This window comes from Callithrix jacchus, chromosome 1, assembly GCF_049354715.1.
Source record: "Callithrix jacchus isolate 240 chromosome 1, calJac240_pri, whole genome shotgun sequence".
In the NCBI taxonomy this organism is placed as follows: domain Eukaryota; kingdom Metazoa; phylum Chordata; class Mammalia; order Primates; family Cebidae; genus Callithrix; species Callithrix jacchus.
In genome coordinates this window covers 142,717,735-142,738,490 of record NC_133502.1, presented here as the reverse complement: position 1 = coordinate 142,738,490, position 20,756 = coordinate 142,717,735, and the positions used below count along the sequence as shown (strand labels likewise).

General features: G+C 49.2%; 2 protein-coding genes across 35 annotated transcripts in view; one reads left to right on the top strand and one right to left on the bottom strand.

Annotated features, from left to right (window-relative positions):
- TMEM8B (transmembrane protein 8B) overlaps positions 1-20,756 on the bottom strand; it is a 37,552-nt gene that overhangs the window by 16,629 nt on the left and 167 nt on the right. For 9 of the 33 annotated variants that reach the window (XM_078371742.1, XM_017974622.4, XM_078371758.1 and 6 more), the window contains exons 1-4: positions 7,362-7,488; positions 6,798-6,876; positions 2,230-2,419; positions 1,665-1,872 (exon numbers count right to left, since the gene is read on the bottom strand). The exons of 2 other annotated variants lie outside the window; for them this stretch is intronic. Coding sequence is in view for 6 of the 31 variants with exons in the window: in XM_008999170.5 (XP_008997418.3) it covers positions 1,665-1,872; positions 2,230-2,419; positions 6,798-7,305 (906 nt within the window). In the remaining 25 variants the exon portion in view is untranslated. Of the gene's footprint in view, positions 1-1,664; positions 1,873-2,229; positions 2,421-6,797; positions 7,489-7,918; positions 8,010-20,756 lie in introns of those variants that run through there. 22 more of the 33 variants (XR_008482141.2, XR_013535174.1, XM_008999170.5 and 19 more) reach the window with 7 other exon arrangements.
- Positions 7,643-17,703, top strand: FAM221B (family with sequence similarity 221 member B). 2 transcript variants are annotated; one of them, XM_035251784.3, is made up of 7 exons: positions 7,643-8,288; positions 10,531-11,158; positions 11,308-11,451; positions 16,441-16,551; positions 16,747-16,944; positions 17,132-17,251; positions 17,627-17,703. In XM_035251784.3, the coding sequence occupies exons 2-7, from the start codon at positions 10,531-10,533 to the stop codon at positions 17,662-17,664; spliced, it is 1,239 nt and encodes a 412-aa protein (XP_035107675.1). In that variant the 5' UTR covers positions 7,643-8,288; the 3' UTR covers positions 17,665-17,703. The 2 variants fall into 2 exon arrangements, with proteins under 2 accessions (XP_035107675.1, XP_035107682.1); XM_035251791.3 differs by having other exon boundaries at positions 8,054-8,288; positions 16,747-16,824.

Here is a 20,756-nt window from a genome sequence, read left to right as displayed (position 1 = left end):
CCTCTCAAACACGCCTGACAGAAGGACTACATCTCTCACGGTGTCCAGACCCACTGCCACTCATGGGCACAATGGGATGGTCCTCCTCTGTCTAATCTCACCTGGGGGAGCTCTGACCAGGGTTCCAGCTCGGTACCAAGTTCCCCAGGCCCCACCTTCTGTATCTAGACACAAATGCACGTCAGACCTAGTTCTATTCTCACTACCCAGCTCCCCCTTGGTCTGGGCACTTGAATTACCCTTTAGGCTCTGAGCAGCTTTTCTCTACACTACTATTTCTATTCCCCATTGTCCCAATCTGGTAGCCATAAGCAATCCTGACTACTTCTAACTGGGCCTCAGCTCCTACAATCCCAGCCCAGGCCTAGGTCCCAGGTTCCTGCTCACCTAGAAAGGTTTTTGGATAACTAGAGCCAGGCTTCAGGATTTTCCCTGTCAGTTCTCACAAAGTGGGTCAAGGATCAGAGTTGAGATAAGGAACATCCCTACTGGGATTTTGACCTATGAAGACATTCCTTCTAACAGAAGAACCCTCAGTTCTGATGAGGGTCAAGGCCTACCTAGAACCTAGAACCTTTTCCATGCTAGCTCCCAGCACACTGCCCTCCAGCAAGCTCGTAGGCCTTGATGGGGAGTTCTCTTGCACATCCACATCACTCTCAGGAAAAACGGCCCTGTCACTGAGGCCTAGCGACACTACCTCAGCCCTACTTCCCATCTCTGACAACAGCATTGCCAGCACCCGTCCTTATGAGTCTCAGCTCATTTGAAGGCACTATTCACCCCATTTCTGAGTGCTAGAGTCCTGTTCTTTAAATCCTCACTCTGTTCTTGCTTGTTCCTTCACCTTCACCACAGGCCCCATGCACGTGGCCATCCCACTCTGAAAACAGGCAGCTGAGTATACTCCCTGCTTCTCCTCCCAGTGAACAGGAGTAGGAGACCTGTCTGTCCTAATACATGAGTAGCACGAAAACATTGTGGCATTTCCTTTCTCTCCAAACCAGAGAGGCATCCTGACCTTTGAACCTGCCCTTCAGTCTTTAAATACCTCTGTGAAATAAGTGCTTGGGTGGCTGATACTTGGAGAAAAGTGAGGCAAAGGCCAGGATAGACACCAGCTGCCCAACGCCTCCTTTTAGCAGGAAAGAGTTTCTCTTGTGTTCTTCTTAAGGGTGTAGGAAGCTGTCTGAAATTATGATGGAAGAGGAATGCATTCTCCCAGGTGGATTAGACTGGGCCATGGCCTAAGAAAGCCTTCAGGGCTGTTGTCAATCACGATGTAGAATAAAACCAGTCCTGGTGTGTGCTGCAGATTGGACCAGTCCATAGTTGGCTTCTGTTCACCTTGATTAACACTTGTCCCTTCCACTAGGAAGGGCACTACTCCCCCGTGCCAGAGCCTCTGACTCCAGACTCTCGACTTTTCCTTCAGCTTACCTGGACCCAGCACGTCCTCCTGAGGCTCCCAAGTTGCCTCCTGCAGATCATGGCCTCTGACCCACTGGGTGGCCTGCTGGCCTCTAGCCATGCCCCACCCCAGCCACCCTTGTGCTGCTGCCCACCCTGGCACAAGGCTGGCGTACCAGGGAGCCTGTGGGGAGAATTCAGCAGAGATGAAGGGGTAGTTCTGGCCCCTCTGGCCCTGGGCAACATCAACCCACCTTGACAGAGATGTGGCCGTGGGCCTGGGGAAGGTGGGCAGCCAAGAACCAGTCCCCAGGTAAGGGGCTGCTGACGTTAAAGATGCCTGAGGTGCGGTTGGGCAGTGTCCAGCTGAGGGTCAATGAGAAAACCCCAGGCACAGCTGTGTCCCCTGGGAAGTGTGTATGCAGGGGATTGATGACCGGGGGTGCCCCGGACCGGAAATACCTGGGGGACCAGAATTAGGAGAAAAGGAAAGCAGGCAATGGGGTGGGAGGCAGGAAATGGAAGAAAGAAAGAAGAACTGTCACTCATCACCAGTAAATAAGTAGATTCCCTATACTGACACATTCAACAAAGTAGTTCCAGGTCAGGGGCCAAGGGTGAGAGATCAGCTCAAGCACTCACACAGTCATACAGTAGTCAGGAAGTGGTCATGTGACAGAGGTCATGGCCCTCACTCAGTCACACTTCAATGTTGGGGTCAGGGTCAGGAGGTCAGTTAAGAGACTCAAAAGTCACACTTTAGTCTGGAAAGTGGTCAGGGGTTGGAAGTGGGGTTGGGAAATTAATTCAGACACTCACACAGTCACACTTTGGTCTGGGCAGTGGTCCCCAAAGGTTCCCCCCTGCTCCTTGAAGATGATGAGGTTCCAAACAGCCAGGAACGTGTCCTCGGGAACATGGAAGTGGAAGAGCTCGGTGCTGGCAAAGGAGCGGAAAGGATTCAGCTTGCGGGGTGAGCAGGTGGAGTAATCAGTCAGGAAAAGGCCTCCTGGGAAGCAGGAGAGAGAAAGGAGCAGGGCAGGACAGAGGGCATTTCCATTAAGCAACCGGTATACCAGTCTTCCTCACCAATAGCATCAATTCCACAAATGCTCTCCTCTGAGCCAGGAACTGAGTTTCAGGCTGCAGATCTGAAACCTAGCCATCATCTGGTTTAATCCTTATGTTAATCTTAATAATTTTAAAAAACCCTCCTTTTACAGATAAGAAAACTGAGGCTCAAACCTAGACCAAACTGAGGATGCAAACCTAGCTCTTTCTAAATCCAAAACTAAGACCCTTTCTTTGACTTCACAGCTGCCCCTCATTTAGGAGCCATTTTCTCCACTTACCAAGCCTAAAATAACAGACATGTGGAAGGGGTAGGGGTGTGTGTGTGTGTGTGTGTGTGTGTGTTTTGGCACGGGCTCATAAACCACTGAGCAGGCTGGAACTCCACCTGTGAGGCTTGGGAATCAGCATGGAACTGTGTAACATCCTTGTTGATTTTCTTCCCTTTTCTGTTCCCCTGTGGTTAGAAGCAGTAAAAACCCTCAGCAGCCTCACAAGCACTGCCTGTATACTGGCTCAGGGCAGGAGAGGGGAAGGGAAAGTGTGGTACAGCTGCCAGAGGCCAGCTTGGGTGGCAGAAGCAAGGACAGGAGCTGGCAGGCCACCATGAGAGTTCCCAGGAAAGGAGAATTGTCAGGCTTCCCAGGTCAGAATGTGCAGCCAGTGGGTGGCGGCCAGGGGAAGGTTCCCCCAGAGGGAGGCCCAGTGAGGCAGTGAGTTGGTGATCCAGTGGATTTCAAGCCACTTGGGAATATTCAGAGCATACCTGGTTGGGATGTGGAAAGTGGTCATCCTGCCTTAAAATGTTGAGATGCCTGATTATGATTATCAGGAGCAGAGCCAAGGTGAGCAGAAGTCGTGTCAGCAGCCAGCCAGGCAAGGGAGTAGAACGGCTGTCACAGTAGAGGTAACCCAGTAGCAGACAGGGGAAGAGGGTCCCAATGGCAGGCAAGGTCTCTCAAAGTAAACCTCTGGGGAATCTAACTGCTCTGGAGACTTCAGACCAGCCTGAGAAGCTCAAGAGGATACCTCCAGGACAGGTGAGAAGGTGGGGAACTCAGCAGCTTCAGGACAGACGGGGGATGCGTTAAGGACGACTCTGGAGGGGCATTTTCAGCCAAGCAGTAAATATTCTCAGAGCTTCCCTAGTCCAATCTACCTCTCTGGAGAAGGGAGAGATAACTCCAAAAATGAGGTGTTTTTGAAATAAGAAAGGGAAGGGGAGGTTGCTGAAGGAGGAACACTGAACCGGAGGAACTCCAGGAGTCACCCCACAAAACTGCCCTCCATAGCTGGGGGCCATTGGAGGCCGTGGACTAGTCTGTCCAGTTCATACCACTCTCAGTTTCAACCTTCAGGAGGGAAAACTTGCCACCTCACAAGCTGAGCACTGCCCAGGAAGCCAGAGAGGCTACCAGTGAGCATTCAGAGAGTGACAGAGATGCATCTGAGAGGGACAAAGGGAAATGGAATCAACTGATGGGGGAGACAGGTTTCCTAGGAATCCTGGCTGTGCTAAGTAGGAGGCAGAAAGCTAAGAGGTGAACAGCCTGGATACTATTGTTAGAAGAAATCGGAACTGTAGTGCGCCTTCTGCTGGAATTAGGGAAGGGCTGCTCCTCCTCAAAGCTGGTACCAGGGATGGGTCATCTGATCAGCCATTGCTACTGTTAGGAGAGATGTTGGTCAGTCCCTCGGTGCAGACCATCAGAGAGCTAGTGGTGAAAAGCAGCTTAATGACCTTTGGGAAACATGGATAGACAAGCACAAAGATCTTTGTGATTCAAAGGACCACAATATGGTCTGGAGAACTGGGGAACTAGCTAAGCCATCCCCACAGTGGCCAGGGGCTACAGAGGTCAAAGAATAGGCTGGCGGGATAAAGGAATGAGCAGCAGCTGGGAATGCTGGGAGGAACCTGGAAGAAGTTCTGAGGGCAGATGCTTGAGAAAGGGTCCACAGCCCCATTCACTCCAAACTTTGGTTTGCAGTTTGAACAGGGCCTACCAGAGCTGTGTCCAGAGGGAGCATATGTAAGGCCCGTACCAAGTTCAGATGAACCTGTTTCAGGTTCCCCAGTATTTCTATGATAAAGCTAAGATAATTCCCACCATCACCCACACCACACATACACACCACATACACACACATAGGCTGAGGTTGGCCCTCCTAGTGATAGCATTAGGTAGAATAAAAGCTCATTTTTTTGAATAGCAAGCATGTGTGGGTCCTCGACTCAGCCCAAGGAAAAGATCCAAGGATCAGGAGTGGGACCACTAGACCCAAGAGATAACTCCCATTCCTGAAACAAAATTGAAGCAAACGATAAGCAATATGCAGCCCTGTGCTATGATGGTCCTATGACACTGCCAGCCTCTCCTCAGGCAAAATCCATCACCACCATTAGGTCACAGAGCACCCTGTACTTTGGTCCAAAGTTGCCAAGGCATTATTAATAGGAATAATGCAGCCCTGCCTCCATTTGGGCGTACTGGCACTCTTTTCCAACTTCATTATAATTCTCCCCAAAGCACATGAACCTGCTTCTGGGCAATAGTGTTTTCATCCACAAATTTCAGCTGTATATGTTCTGTGGCCATTGGTCACCCTGCTCCCCTTGCCAGCCCAATGCTTGCTCAATGGGCTCATGAAGAAGCCATAATGGCAGGGGATGGAAGCTAGGAACTTGGCTCAATAGCACAAACTCCCCCTCACCAAAACTGAAAACCTGACTGGTTACTGCCTCTGCCAAGTACCCAACTTGCCAGCAATAGTAATCAACACTGAGTGCCTCCACGGCTCCTTCCTTCAAGGGGACTGGCTGGGGGTGGATGGATAACATATATTCATTATGGGAGGCACCCAACACTGCCCTCACCCTTGGAACTATTAACTGCTGAGAAAAGGTCCCCAGCTCCACTCACAGCTTCAGTGATCTGTCCATATGAAGAGCAGGCAGAGCTGAAGAAGAATGTACATGGGTCACATGTCCCCTCCCCTTCATACCATAACACAGGCACTCAGAAGACACACTAGCTCACATGACTCCACACACATGCATGTGTCTACACTCAACAACACACAAGCATGTACACATGCTGCCAGCCTTCCTACAGATCCCTCAGTTACACACATAAACACATAAGTGACCAGATATCTCTGCAGGGGCTGTGACCTTTCACGTTTGTACACTAAACCAGGCCCCCAGAACTCACTGATACCCACACTCTCCACCCCCAGCTGCTCTGTTGGCTGTTATTTCCAAAGACTCCGTCAGGCACATCTCCATCTATCTAGAGTGACACCTACCAGAGGTGGCTACCGACTTGGGGCATGAAGACTACAGTTGTTTCGTGATGGAGCCATCTTCATGGCACATCCCCTAGACCAGGACACCCCCTCCTCCTCTCACATTCTACCCCTTAAAAAACTGGACCTCTCCCTCTCCTGTCCAAGTCACTTCCCCACCGGAGGGTGGCCCTTGGCTGACGCCCAGCAAATAAGGAACAGTTTGTGGATAAAGCCCCCTTGTGGGCAGACAGGGGAGACAGGAGGTTGTGCTTTGAGCCTTTCCCCACTTGGGTCTGTTTCTCTATTAGGTATACATTGCAGTGGGGGAAAAAAAATACTAGTATGAAATAGGAATTAGGAAACGTTTTTTTCTAGCCCCAGCACTGTCATTCACAAGCTATCTGACTTTGGACAAATTGCTCCCTCCCTGAGCCTCAGTTTCCCTATCTGTAAAATGGCCTCCGAGTTTCAGCCCTGCTCTAAAAGTATCAGGAAATATTCCTAGGCAAATCAATCTTCTTTGGAACAAGAATCATTACAAGAAGAAAACTCATCATAATGGCAACTAATCCATATTCATCTGTTTGCTACATATTATCTTTAAAACTCTTCTTCATGCTATTTGAATGCATCCACAATATCTCAAAGGTTTAGGCTATATATTCCCACACTGCACTAGAGGCTTCTGATGTGGGCCTCTCTCCCATCAAACTTTGTAAGCAGGAGCAAAGCCCGCAAGATTTCCCTGGAAAAGCAAGAGTCAAAGTGGAATCAGGATAGACACAGAAAAAATCTTGGAGTCTCTGTCCTAAAAACTATAAGCCACCTGCTGAGCCTCAAACCCAATTAATTACCACTCTTTTGACCCTGCCAATCCCGCTGTTGTGTAAGACCTCTCTCCTATTTCTCCCACTTGCTCTCCAATGATCTAGTTCCCCAGGTCCCACCTCTCCTGAATCTCTCCAGCCCACCCCTCCCTGCCCGAACCCCATTCCTGTCTCAATCTTTCCTGCTTCTGCACTCACCAGCCCCTGGGCCAAGGACAGAGAACAGCAACAGCAGCAATAGGGCTGGCGGCAGCTGAAACCCAGACTTGAGTCTAGGCTGGGAGAGGGGCAGAGTATGAGAGATGGGGGGGACTAGCGGGAGAGACTTGGGTAAACACAGAGATGAGGGAAAAGGCTGAGATAATGGGTTGGGCTGGGCTGGACACGGGGGCTTGAACAAGGGCAGGGAGTGGGATGGAAGGAGGGGCTGTGACGGGGACTGCAGCAAGGACCCGGGTTGAGCCAGGGCCTTAAGCAAACACTGGGAATGGGGATGGGACAGGGCCCGGACTGGGATTTGTGACAGGGGGTGGAACAAGGGCCGAGGCCGGGATGGGGGCCAGGCCAGGGGCAGAGACTGGAAGGGGGTCCTGGACGGGGACCCAGGCAGCGGCTGGGGCCGATGTGGGAAGCGGGGCGAGGGCGGGGCCGGGGGCCAAGGCGGGGATCGGGATAGGACGAGGGGCCGGGACAAGGGCTGGGCCATGGCCCGGGGCGGGGGCGGGGCCGGACAGGCCAGCGCGGGGCGCTCGCAGAGCTGACCCGCGGCTCCGCTCCCCACCCCCGGGGGGTGGCCTCCGGTGTCCTCGCGGGCCCGGGGCGGGGGCCGGGGACCTGGCTGGGAGTTCAGGCCTGGGCGACTCCGGGCTGCGCTGAACCGGCGATAACCAGGCCCCGCGGCGGCGGCCTCGGCTTGACGTCGGCGTGACGCCCCGCCCCCTGCCGGCTCGATTGGTCCCTGTCAGTAAAGCCCGCCCCCGCCCTACTCTATTGGTCCCCAACTTAGTCCTGCTGGGCTTCGAGGACACACAGACTCCGCCCCCGCCCCAGCAGGAGACCTTGCCTTTCTCACCCCCAGCACAGAGCCCGAGGCCCCCTCAGATCCTCACAGCCCCCAACGACCGCCCCACAGACATCTCAAGGGAACCCTATTTGCTCTGACAAACCCAGACTTCCCCGGACGTACGCACAGATCTCCGCAGATCCTACCCAGACACTCGCTCACTGAGATTCCGTAACACACCCCACTTTTCAAAAGTGAACCCTCTGGGTTCGTCCCCTCAAGGCCCAATGCAACCCCCTCAGGAGACCTCACCCACCGGGGAGGGGACCAGACCGCCGTTGCCACAGAGACTACTAGGCGTTCCGGTTGTCCTGGTGACCGGTGCCTACTCTCCAGGCCCTTGTTCTAGAGGCTTCAGTCAAGCTCCTCCCTTGTCGGCCCTGGACCCCTCCTCCCTACCCACTTCCCCAAGTCAGGCCAGAGCTTTTTTGTGAAATTCTGCAGATATCCAAGTGCCCTCTCCAAATAGCAGACTTTCCGGCAAGGCATTTCAACACACAGCGGCCTGCAGCTGGGAGTCATCCACAACCAACAACCTTCCCTCCCTGAGGATCAACACCTCCCCCTGCCATCCTAAGGCAAGGCCTTAACCTAAGGACTTGTAACAACCTAGCCAAAGCCCAGAGGTAGGTAATTTCTCCAACAACCCTCCCTCTCCTCCCCCAACACCTCTGTCTCTCTCCCACCCCTCAGTCCCTTCACAGTCTGTACATGGTGGTAGTGGTGGTGGTGGTGCTGGTGGTGGTGGTGGTGGTGGTGTTTGAGATGGAGTCTTGCTCTGTCACCCAGGCTGAAGTGCAGTGGTGCCATCTTGGCTAACTGCAACCTCCACCTCCCAGGTTCAAGTGATTTGCCTGCTTTAGACTCCCCAGCAGCTGGGACTACCGGCGCCTGCCACCATGCCCAGCTAATTTTTGTATTTTTAGTGGAGACTGGGTTTCACCATGTTGGCCAGGCTGGTCTTGAACTCCTGAACTCAAGTAATCCACCCGCCTTGGCCTCCCAAAGCACTGGGATTACAGGCGTGAGCCACCATGCCTGGCCCACATTCTGCACTTTTCATCCTTATTCTCCTCCTCCACCCAATCCTCCTTCCCTTCTCTTTCCCCTTCCTCACCTTCCATCCTCTGGTTCTCCACCCTTAGGTCCCTTTTCCCTCTAGCTGACTCTGGTCATTTTCCTCCCCATAATCCTACCTCTCCCCCTACTTCCCTTCCCAAACTTTCCCTTGGAAAAGGCTCTGATGAGTTTAAGGAGTGATATATCTAGTTTCTCTGAAACATGAGGGGAAAGTAGGGAGCACGGAAAGGTAAGGCAGGAATACTCAGGCTGTGTTGAAAATGATGACAGGCCTTGAATACCAGGGCCAAGAAATTTAGACTTAATCCTTTAGACTGAGTCATGGCATGTTTATAAGCCACAAAGTGCCAGTAATGGGTTTGCACTTTAGAAAGATCCTGATTGGGTAAGGAAAGAGGACTACATCCTTGAAGGATAAATTAGGCATATCCCCTCCCAACAGCATCCTATGCTCACCCCAGCACAACATCACTTTATTTGTATTGCCATTGTTGGTTAATCGGTCTCTCTCTCAGACTCAACTCAATTTAGAGCTTAGGAAAAGCATCATATTAGGCTCTTTGTAAAAGTGTAAGTTACATAAATGAATGAAAGAATGAGTGAATGGATGAAAATGCTGTGGATGGAAGTAGAGGGAAAAAGTTATTACACAAAGGCTAATGATGCAAACTTGAATAAGATTGGAAGGGAGAGGAGAGAATGCATTTGGAGAATATTTAGAAGATAGGAAATACAGTCATTGGTGCCTATTTGAAGATGGAGTCTAAGGGAAAAAGAGAAGACTAGGATAATTCCCAAAGTTCAGTTTTGATGCCTGTGGAAACACCCAGTTAGAAATGACCAGCAGGGGCTGAGTGCTTAGGCCGGTAATCCCAGCACTTTGGGAGGCTGAGGTGGGCAGATCACCTGAGTTCAGCAGTTTGAGACCAGCTTGACCAACATAGTGAAACCCCGTCTCTACTAAAAATACAAAAATTAGCTGGGCGTGGTGGCACACACTTGCAATTCCAGCTACTCAGGAGGTTGAGGCAGGAGAATCACTTGAACCTGGGAGGCAGAGGTCACAGTGAGCTGAGATTGCGCCGCTGCACTCCAGTCCAGGCAACAGAGTGAGACTCAGTTGCAAAAAAAAAAAAGAAAGAAAAGGCCAGCAGGCAGGTGGGTATGAGTGCAAAGTACAGGGTGGGCTTGAAAAAGGTCTGAGCTAGAAATATGGATTTAGGAGTCATTGGCACATAGCTGGAAGTAGTTGAAGCTTTGAACATGAATGACATTATCAAGGAAGGAGGATGTGTGTGGTGCCTAGACAAAACCAGGCTACCTGTAGGGTCTTACATTATGTCACATAGTATTCCTCTGCACTCTCAGGAGCCAACCCCAGCTTTGGCTTGGTATTCCCAGTCTCTAGAGCTCCATGGCCTGGCCTCCAGGGTTTTAAGATATGCCAGGGACCCTGCTCTTGGACTGGCCAAGTGGCTATGTTCAGACTCCCTCCTGGGACATGGTTCTCTGCTACCATCTACTGATGGGATTCTACTTCAGCCTTTCGATCTTTAAGTTCAACTCCCTAGCAAGCCATAGCAACATGCCATATGAGGTCTGGACACATAGGTGAAGCTCTTGGATCACACTCTAAGACCCAGAGCTCATGTTGTTTCCCTCTTATATCTCAGGTGCCCTGAGAACCTTATCCAAATTCCATAATGTACTGCGAACCCTGGACTCTGCCCTGACTTGCAGGCCCTCTAATTCCAACCCAATGAAGCCTGTATCCTTTTCTACCACTAGATGGAAGCAGACGAGGTCACAGAAGAGCCTCATACCACCGTGGATGCAGAGGAGCACCCCTCTTCAAAGGACCCATCTTCTGAGGACTTACAGGAGAACCATATCTCTGAAAGCTTCTTGGAGCCTTCCACCTCTAAGACCCCCTTAGAGCCCCATATCTCTGAATCCTCTTTGGTGCCAACCCCTTCCCAGACCCCTTTAGTGGCCCATTCCTCTGAAACCCATCAGGAGCCTTCCATCTTTGAGACCCTTTCAGAGATCCCTACCTATGAGGCTTCATTGGATAGTCCCATCTCAGTGGTGCCAAAGAAACACCTAACTCTTCCTCCCCAATCAGTAGAATATGTCTCTCTGCTTTCCTCTGAAACTTTGAAGGAAGACCTCTCCTCTGAGTCTTCTTCCAATGAGGTCCCATGGACAAGGAGGTCTACCCATCTCTCTGAATCTGAGAGCCTTCCAGAGCACTCCCTTTCAGGCCCTTCAGCCCAGGTCCAAATGGACGCATCTGAAAAGCAGAAGGAAGAACCAGGAGAGACTGAAAAGGGGGTAGATGCCAGTGGCAGCACTGCTCACACAGCCCAGTCTGGACACCAGCTGGACAAGAAGAAGGAGAAGAAAGGAGTTAGCCGTAATTGCTCCTGTCCTCTCCCCTGTCCTATTCTCATTACTGTTTGCTGTTCTTGACTCACCCCAGGAGGAGGAGACTGGATTACTCTTGGTCATGGTCCCTTCTCTTAGTTTAAGGGCCTCCTGGTTACTCAGCCCCTCCCATCCTAGGTTACACAGCCCACCCAGTGGTCCCTGCTAAGCAGGCAGAGCTGGTGGAAGTGGCTAAGGCAATGCACAAAGAGAAGTTCGGTGCTCAGGTGAACAATCTTTTCCAATGGGAGAAAGATGCAGCCCTGAATGCCATCCAGACAGGTGAGCCCATGTGGTCTTTCAGAGGCCTGTGACAGGCCATCCTCTAATCCAAAACGATCTGGGAACCTGAACATTCAACAAATAGCTGCCCCTTTTGGAAAGGGCAATACCACCTGCCTAGAAAGGGTGCAGGCAAGTGGGCCAAGGAATACAAGGGTGGATGCAGACAAGTGGGGAGATTCATATAAAGCCCAGGTAGAGACAGGTAGCTAAACTAAAATTATTGAAAATAGAAGGGTCATGGGCCCACCCGATATAGCGCCCAGAAAGCCTACAGACCCTAAAGCAGAGATGGCCCAGGAACCTAGACAGTCCCTAGGAGACTTGCTGTTCTGACACGACAAAGACCTTAGACCCCCTGGCGGAACTCCATTAAAAGGCTGTCACCCCTGCATGCCAGGCCCATGCTGGCTACCCAAAAGCTTTGAGTTTCCTTATAAACGGGGAGAGCCATGTCCTCTGGCCCTGCTGTTTCCAAGCCTCAACCTACAATTAGTACTCTTGGCAGTCCTATTAGTGGCATGCTATGTACAGATAAGCTTGTAAAAACATGCCATCCTGTGTGTGAGCATGTCTACCTGTGTTATGGAAATCCATATCTATACGGATTACCTTCAGTAAGAAGGCCACACTGACATGGTATAAGGATTCTGGTATTTCTAGACTGAATTCTGAATTTATTTTGGTCCCTCATACTTCCTTTCCCTTTATGACGTACAGCTATAATGAAAGGCCTAAAATATAAAGACAACCAGCTAATTCTAAATGCTTATCCCTCCTCCCTGAAATTTACTTTCCCCTTTCCCGTACAGGAACCCTCCAGCACTCCGGCCTCGCCACACCCGCACCACCACCACTGAGCCAAGAAAGTCATAGTGATCTCATTTGTTTCCTAGTCTCAATTCAGGCATTGAAATAGCTTTGTTTGCTTATATTAACATATTCAGTTACTCTTATTTGCTTGTAAAAGCTGGCTGGCAAGGTGGCTCACATCCGTAATCCCAAAACTTTGGGAGGCTGAGATAGGAGGATCATTTCATTGCCCAGGAGTTAGAGACCAGCCAGGACAAGATAGTGAGACCCTATTTCTACAAAACTAAAATAAAATAAATTATCCAGGTATGGTGGTGGACGCCTGTAGCCCCAGCTACTTAGTAGGCTGAGGTGGGTGGATTATTGAGCCCAGGAGGTCAAGGCTGCAGTGAGCCATGATTCTGCCAGTGTATTCCAGCCTGGGTGACAGAATGTCTCAAAAAAAAAAAAAATGCAGGATGTGTTCAGTCATCTTATTCCCCTTCTCAGAACCTCCTGTCTACTCCCCACTCCTCAAGGCCACTGTATTTCTTTTTTTCTTCAAATTGAATGTCTTCATCTTTCTGTTTAAACAGGAAGTTTTATAAAGAAATTTGTGTCATTCAACCCTGAGCAATTATATTTGAAGTCCCCTCCTAGTAGTGGGAATGCTGAGTCCTGGGTAGTCCTTAACAGTGTATGTGATATGTACAGAAATATCAAGGGTAACCTTTGCTTTTATTCATTCAACAAACATTTATTGAGCACTAACTGTGTGCCAGGCATTGAGCTAGCTGTGGAAGTGGTAATGTTGGTGGGGGTTCAACGACAAAATACTTTGTACTCTAATGAGAGATACCAATAAGTAAAAGGATAATTATAATTCACTCTAATAATTGTTATAATCAAGGTTACCTGAGACTGCTGCATGAGCAGAAAAAACGGGACATCTTATCTGGAGTGCTTGAGGAATACTAAGCCTTGGAAGGAATGACTTCTCAGCTGATATCTGTAAGATGAGCAAGAAGAGGTGGCCAAGTAAAGAGTGGTGTAAGATGAGACAGGACAGGGTTAGGCATGGCAGGAATCTATAGCAATGCAATATGCCTGATGCATAGAGTGCTGGGGAGAAGAGCCAGCTCAGCTCCAGAAGGGCAGAATTGTGCAGGCATTTCTGTGCCAAGCTAAAAAGCTAGGATTATATCCCGAGGGCAACTGAGAGTCACTAAAAGATTTTAAGTAGGACAATAACATGAACAGATTTGTGTTTCTGAAAGATCACTCTGGCAATCAGATAGACCAGAGAACGACAAGACTGGAGTTGTGAGGCTGAGAGGAGGTGTGGAAAGGAAACTGAATACATTGTGAGGTACTGGTCATAATCCAGGTAAGAAGTAGATGGATGTAGGTGGAGAGAAGTGGAAAGGTTCAAGAAATGCTAACAGACTGAGTGTGGTGGCTCACCTGTAATTCCATCACTTTGGGAGGCCGAGGCAGCCTGATTCCTACACGACACTGATTCCTAGACTATGCTGATTCCTACACTAGTGCTTGGTTCACCTGAGGCCAAGAGTTTAAGACCAGCCTGGCTAACATGGTGAAACCCCTTCTCTACTAAAAATACAAAAAATTAGCTGGGTGTAGTGGCAGGCACCTGTAATCCCAGCTACTTGGGAGGCTGAGGCAGGAGAATTGAGGTTGCCCTGAGCCAAGATTGCACCACTGCATTCCAGCATGGGCAACAGAGTGAGACTCTGTCTTAAAAAAAAAAAAAAAAAGGAAAGACATGCTAACAAAGTAAAACTGACCATTGAAACACTGGATGTATAGGACAAGAGAGAGGAAAATGCCGGGAATGACACCTAAGTTTTTGGCATAAGTAAGTGATAGGATGATGGTGCCATTCACTGAATGTCTGAAAAAGGGTAGATGCTTGGTAAGCATGTGTTGGATGAACAGACGACAAAGGATGAGAGCCAGGTTTGGAGGGAATAACTGGATATAAGATTTGAAATGCTTATGAAACATGCTGGTGCAAGAGTCTAGTAGACATCTAGCTATATGGGTCGGAAGCTCAGGAGAGAGGGCTAAGCTAGAGGCATTGTTCCTGTAAAGACAGCTGGGTGTTTTATGGAGACATACTACGCATAAAGAGATGTCATCATGCAAATGTGATTGTGATTGTGGAACTGGACTGTGTTAGACAGAATCAAAATGGTATCCTAGGTAATGTCTCCTCCCCCTGCCAGGCCTTGTCCACCCACAACAAGAAGGGATTCTGGATTCGGTACAGAGAGTAGAGGGTCCCACTGGAATCCACAGCCACCTTCCAATTGTCCCACTTTAAGAGCACTAACACTTGTAATAGAATCTGAAGTATAGTTGCCAGTCTCCCTGTTCAAACTCCAGTCTTCATCTGAATGCTGGGTTCTGATTAGTACCCTAGCGCTTGAACTTGACTCCTCCCCCACCCCCCACCCCGGGCCCTCAGAGCAGGCCTTGATCCATGGGCCTCACCTCCTGCTTTTTAAATGCATCCTGCTACTCCAGACAGAATTCAGAACTCCCCTAGTGGAATCCTGGCTCCCGCCCACCCCCATTGTGACTGCCTATACCCTGCTCTCTCAACAAAGCCTCCCTGGTGTAAGGGGGCCCTGGCATCACAGGCAATCAGCATCAAGACAGAAGCAGCAAAGCCAAAAGCCACATCTGGACAGGCTTTAGATCCTGACAGACTATGGGTAAGATAGGAAAACTTAATCTGAGGCACACAATTGTGAACTGTGGCCCTGACCAGAGTCAAAGACCAGAGGATGCCACTCTCCTTAATCATCTTAGGGGAACATCAGGATTATGCCTGAATACTGGCTCTCTCTTCCTCTTGAAGGAATTAGCTCATTTGTTTAATCAGGCAATCTATAGTCTCTCAGCAACTATTCTGTGTCAGGTCCTGTGCTAGGATGAGAGAGATGAGTGAAAAGACAACTTCCTTGAAGAACTCATGGACTAATGGGAACACAGGGAATGGTCTATTATAATGCACTGTAACTTCTCCTGTCTGTCTGGGCCCCTCCTCTTACCATGTGCAGCTCCTTGTGCTACTCCTATCCCAATACAGTGCATTATAATAGACCATTTTTGGTGGAGGTGACATTTCAGCTGAGCCATTAAGTGGAACTAAGAATCCTACACCTGGAGGTCCCACTCCATGGGACCTCATACAGGATTCTTGGCTAGAAGTTGGGGTACTCTCAGTTCTCATGGATGAGAAAATCTGAATGGTAGGTGCCATCTGGTTAACCTCCCACAGTTTCACAGCACCACCCTCACCTCAAGACTAGTCACGAAGCCAGGGAGACAGAGCTCACTGCTGAACACCAGCTCTCAAGGGCTCTGACCTCTTGCTGGTGCCTACTCTCAGGGACGCTTCTTAGCCTCACTTTCCTTTCCACACTTCCTTGCTTAGCCTCACAATGTATAATTTTTGGTCTTCACCACTCATGATTGCTACCTACCCCTTTCTCCTGACCCTTGAAGAACCTTTGGCAGCCCCTCTTAAGTACATAGAGAGCATTGGTACAATAGCACTAGGAACACAGAGGGAAGTATTAAGGTACCAACCTGGAGATGTGAGAGGAAGCCCTTCTCCTGCCTTCCAGCACCAGTGCTGTCCAACCTCCTCCTCCTCTTCAGGACCTTCAGTAACCATGCTCCTTAGGAGCCAATCTTCATTGTCTGTATATCTGGCCAGTCAACTTCCGTTTCCCTCACCTTAGACGCTTCAAGTAAACAAAGTGTCTAAAGGGCTTTAGTGGAGTGAGGAGAGGAGATGAGAATCCCCGTGGTTACAGAGAACTCAGTGATATTCATGTTCATCCTCAAACAAAATTTCATCTATAATCTTCCTGCTCAGAAACCGAAGACTCTCTTGAGTCATCTCTGGCAGGCTGATAGAGATGGAGTAGATCCTGGGTAGAACGAGAACTGAAGCCACTAGTGGGGTAGTAAGCAAACCCTGAGGAAAAAGAAAGTCTAAGGGGTAGAGGCGAGGACTTCCAGGTGGAAGTAAAGATACCTGGGAGCGGGGAGAGGTAAGTTCCCCCACCCCTCACCCCATCAAGGGTTAGGTAAGACCAGTTCGGGAGAGCTTAAGATTTTTTTCCTTCTCACTTTTCCTTATTAATCCTGCACACCTAGGTCTCTACATTGGCTGGCGCTGCCCCCATTACCTATGGGACTGTTTCCGGATTGGGAGTGAGTCCAGATGCTTTTGTGGACACTTGTTGAAAGAGCACCAGATCATCTCAGGTAGGGGAGAACTGACCAGCCCCTCTCAGGTGTGGAGGGATAACTGTATTCTGTCATGTCTTGGGAAGTATGAGAGAAAGCACGTGTGAGTGCATAGGGAGAGGGGCGGGGGGAATGGAGGAGGGGATTGGCATGACAAGGCAAGGTTCTATCAGATGCTGGTCTAACTCTAACCACCCATCCCCATTCCCACAGAGATATCAGTGCCCTGCAAGGTGAGCCAGTGCCGCTGCCTCATGTTCTGCTTTATCCCATCACGCCCAGAGGAGGTGGGTGAGTTCTGGCTCATGAGACGGGCCACCTTTGACCCCAAGGCCTGGAGGGCCCAATGTCGCTGCAAACATAGCCATGAAGAACATGCAGCCAGGGGGCCCCATCCCTGCAGGCATCATGGTAACTTCTAGGGCAAAGGGCATATTGGGAGCGGGGTAGGTGGGAATAGGATGCAGCCTGGGGATAATGGTGGGGAGCAGGTATGAGAGCCTTGGGCATGCGGTCAGTGAGGAAGAGATGAGAATGTGGTCAGCTCCTGGGAATGCCGCCATTTCCTAAACTCTTCTTGGCTTCACTTTTGCCCCAGGCTGTTGCTGCAGCTGTTTTGAGTCTAATTTCCTCTGTGCCGCCTGTAACCAGTGCTGGGAGAAACATGAGACTTTCTTTGAGACTCAGAAGACCCGGCAACAAGGAGGGAGGCCTTACGGTGAGGCAGAAACCTGGGACGGGAGCCATTCCAGGGTCTGTAGTTAGAAGGCCAGGCAGGAAGACTCCCATCCTCAACCATCCCCTCTAGGACTAGCGCATTCCCTCAGCCCACCTCCCCACCCACCCACATCCCACATCTGTACTGGTTTTCACCCCCGGAGCAGACTATATACCTTTTGCAGAGATGCCTGTCCTCCAAGAAGTCATCCTCAGCAACTCTGACTTTGAGGTCCTGCAGATACAGGGGCCCTCTGGCCTTCCCAGCTCCCACCCTAGTCCCCTGGGACTCCCTGGCCCACATACCTTCCAGCCTAGCCCCCCATCTGACCCCCATATCTGGGGGTCCTTTCACCTCTGCTCTTCCCTCCTCCAGGGACAGACACTGTCAGCAACTGGCGCAGGCCTTTGTGAGTCTGGCCCAGATCAGCAATAAAAGAGGAGTCACTGGAACCTGACTTGGTGCTATATGGGGCAGACAGATCCCAGCCCAGGGAGAGACTGCCTAATAACTTAGAGTGAACCCTTCTTAGGCACAGTAGAGAACCTGGATCCTGCCATCTGCCTCCATCACACCCACATTCAAGCTGCCTGCTCTGATATCAGAAGGAAAGTGGCTTCAAGAAAGCCAAGAAGGAAGAAAGTCTCAAGAAGGATAGAGTGGGAAGTGATGTTAGATACAGTTGGGGCACCAATAAGATAAAGACTGAAAAGCATCCTTTGGGTTTTGTAATTAGAAAATCTTTGGGAACTTCAGACAGTGCAGTTTCACACTGGCACAGTGGAGGCAGGAGTCAAATAGCAGTGAGTTTCAAGGAGTCTCTTAAAGAAGTTTGGGTGAAAAGTGCAAAAGAAAAGTCAGACAATATCCAGAGGGAGTTGTGGAATCAAGGAAGCACTTTTGTGGGAAGGAAAAGGGAAAGAGGCCAGTGGACAATGGGACCTTGAATGACCCAGAAGAGAGGAGAGATGCCTGGTGAGACAGGATCCCAGAGATGAAGGAAGGGGATGAGGTCAAGACAGAGGTGAAGGGATTTGCTCTGAACAGGAGAAACACCACTTCCTATCACCAAGAGGAATGAAGAGGATGGAGCCTTCCTGGAGTTTCAGGGAACAGGAATCTGTAGAACTTCCCCTTTGATGGCTTCTATATGCCCTGTGAAGTAGGAGATAAGACCAGCCATTGGTCCAGGGGGAGAGGGATAAGAGTGGGTAGGAAGACAAGAAAAGGGAAGGAGACAAGAAAAGGGAAGGTTTGGGAAGGCTAATGTGGGGAACTGGAGAAAAATCTGATCAGTGGGTTGTTTAGGATTCAGGCACAGTTGGAAGTGAGAACATAGTTAGAGGAGCAGAGAAGCCAAATATTTAGTGGGTTGGTGATGGGAGGATGATCAGGAAAATGAAGCAAAAGAAGGTATGAGGATGAGAAAGGAGCATACGGTACCAATAGGGAAAGAAAGTGATGCCAGGAAGCAAATGACAGATTGGAAAAGGGAGCAATCAAAGAAAGAGAAGTCTGTAATGAGGTCCAGTAGCTGATGTAGAGGCAAGGGTTGAAGTACAGGAGACATTGTTCAGAGGCTGCAGAGCATAACATCTTTCAGATGAGGGCAACTATAGGTGATGATGAGTGCTTGTAGTAGAGAAGACTGTGGGCCAGGGATCAAAATCAGTGAATGTGGGAAGTGACTAGGAAGTCCATAGATTTTTCTGGGAGTAGGAGATTCGAACACTAACAGGCTCTGTGACCCCAGGCAAGTCACTGTCCCTCTTTAGGCTGAGTTTCTGGATCTGTAAAACAGGAATAACCTCTGTGTTGCCTGCTTGCTATGAGAACCAAAGAAACAACTAATTTCAAAGTGCTTTGTATCCACCTACCCTCCAGACTGGCTTCCTTCCTCTTCCTAGATCCCAGATCCACTTATCCTTTTCCCTTCTCCAGGGCAACTCTAGGGTCTCCCAGTGTCCCAGAGGCACCACAGAGAACTGCAACCTCTGGGGCCCAAAGAGGCCATTCTATACTTCCTCACAGCTGGGGCGCCATCTGTCCCTCCAAGGGAAGAAATGCAATCTGGACTCCTAGGATCCATGGGAAATATCACGGAATCAAATGTCTGCCCTTTCCAGGAGAAAGGACTTTTTAACAATAATATAGCTTACAAAAGAGATTGTACTATCTCTAGAAGCAAAGAGTTCCCTGACAGTGGTTATATGCACCATGACAACCATTCACCTAAAACTAATTCAACTAATAGTCAACAATAGAGTTAGAATTACTATGATAAACTCATTGAAGGAAATAATATGCAGCCAATGCAAAGTATATTTACATAGACTATGTAAAAGTAAAAAATTGATTACATATAGGTGAATATCATATGCAATACATATTATTACATATTATGAAAAAAATGACAGGAAACACCAAATATTATTCATTCAACAATTACTGAGCACCTATATGTATCAGGCCATGTGTTAAAAAAAGAAACAACAAAGAAACAGTGGTAACTAGTCCTCTGTGATGTTAGACTAAAACTTTCCTAGTGTCAATATTAGCATTTTGTGACCCCATGTTTCTTATGTCAAAAATATATTACTCCAGACCAGGCGCGGTGGCTCAAGCCTGTAATCCCAGCACTTTGGGAGGCCCTGGCAGGTGGACCACGAGGTCAAGAGATCAAGACCATCCTGGCCAACATGGTGAAAACCTGTCTCTACTAAAAAATACAAAAATTAGCTGGGTGTGGTGGAGCACGCCTGTAGTCCCAACTACCCAGGAGGCTGAAGCAGGAGAATCGCTTTAACCCGGGAGGCAGAAGTTGCAGTGAGCTGAGATCGCACCACTGCACTCCAGCCTGACAACAGAGCAAGACTCGGTCTCAAAAAAAAAAAAAAAAAAAAAAAAATACACACACACACACACACACATATATATATATATTTTTTAGTAGAGACGGGAATAGATATATATATCTATTAGATAGATATAGATATAGATATATTCCAGTATACATATTCCAGAATACATATATATATATATTCCAATAGTGCAAATCTGACTCATTGAAAACGCCCGGCACCGAGTTAACTGTATCACACACCTTTTCTGATTAGAAATGGACAATGAATACATACTCCTTTGCTTATTATAATAGTTGTGCGGCAAAGAGGACACTCCTATGTCTGGCTGCTGAAAAAAAGAAATGCAAAAACTGCAGAATTTCTAACCTACGGAGTGAAGGCGTTAACAAGAACATAGAATTAAGAAATAATTTCCCTTAGATGAGTACATTAAAATCTGCGAAATGCTCAAGGGACTGAAACTGCCTTTATGGAAAAAATGCTGCGCATCAGCCCCGCCAGTTAAAAACAAAACAACAAAAGCCAAACTCCTGGCCGGGCGCGGTGGCTCACGCCTATAATCCCAGCACTTTGGGAGGCCGAAGCGGGTGGATCACGAGGTCAAGAGATCGAGACCACCCTGGTCAACATGGTGAAACCCC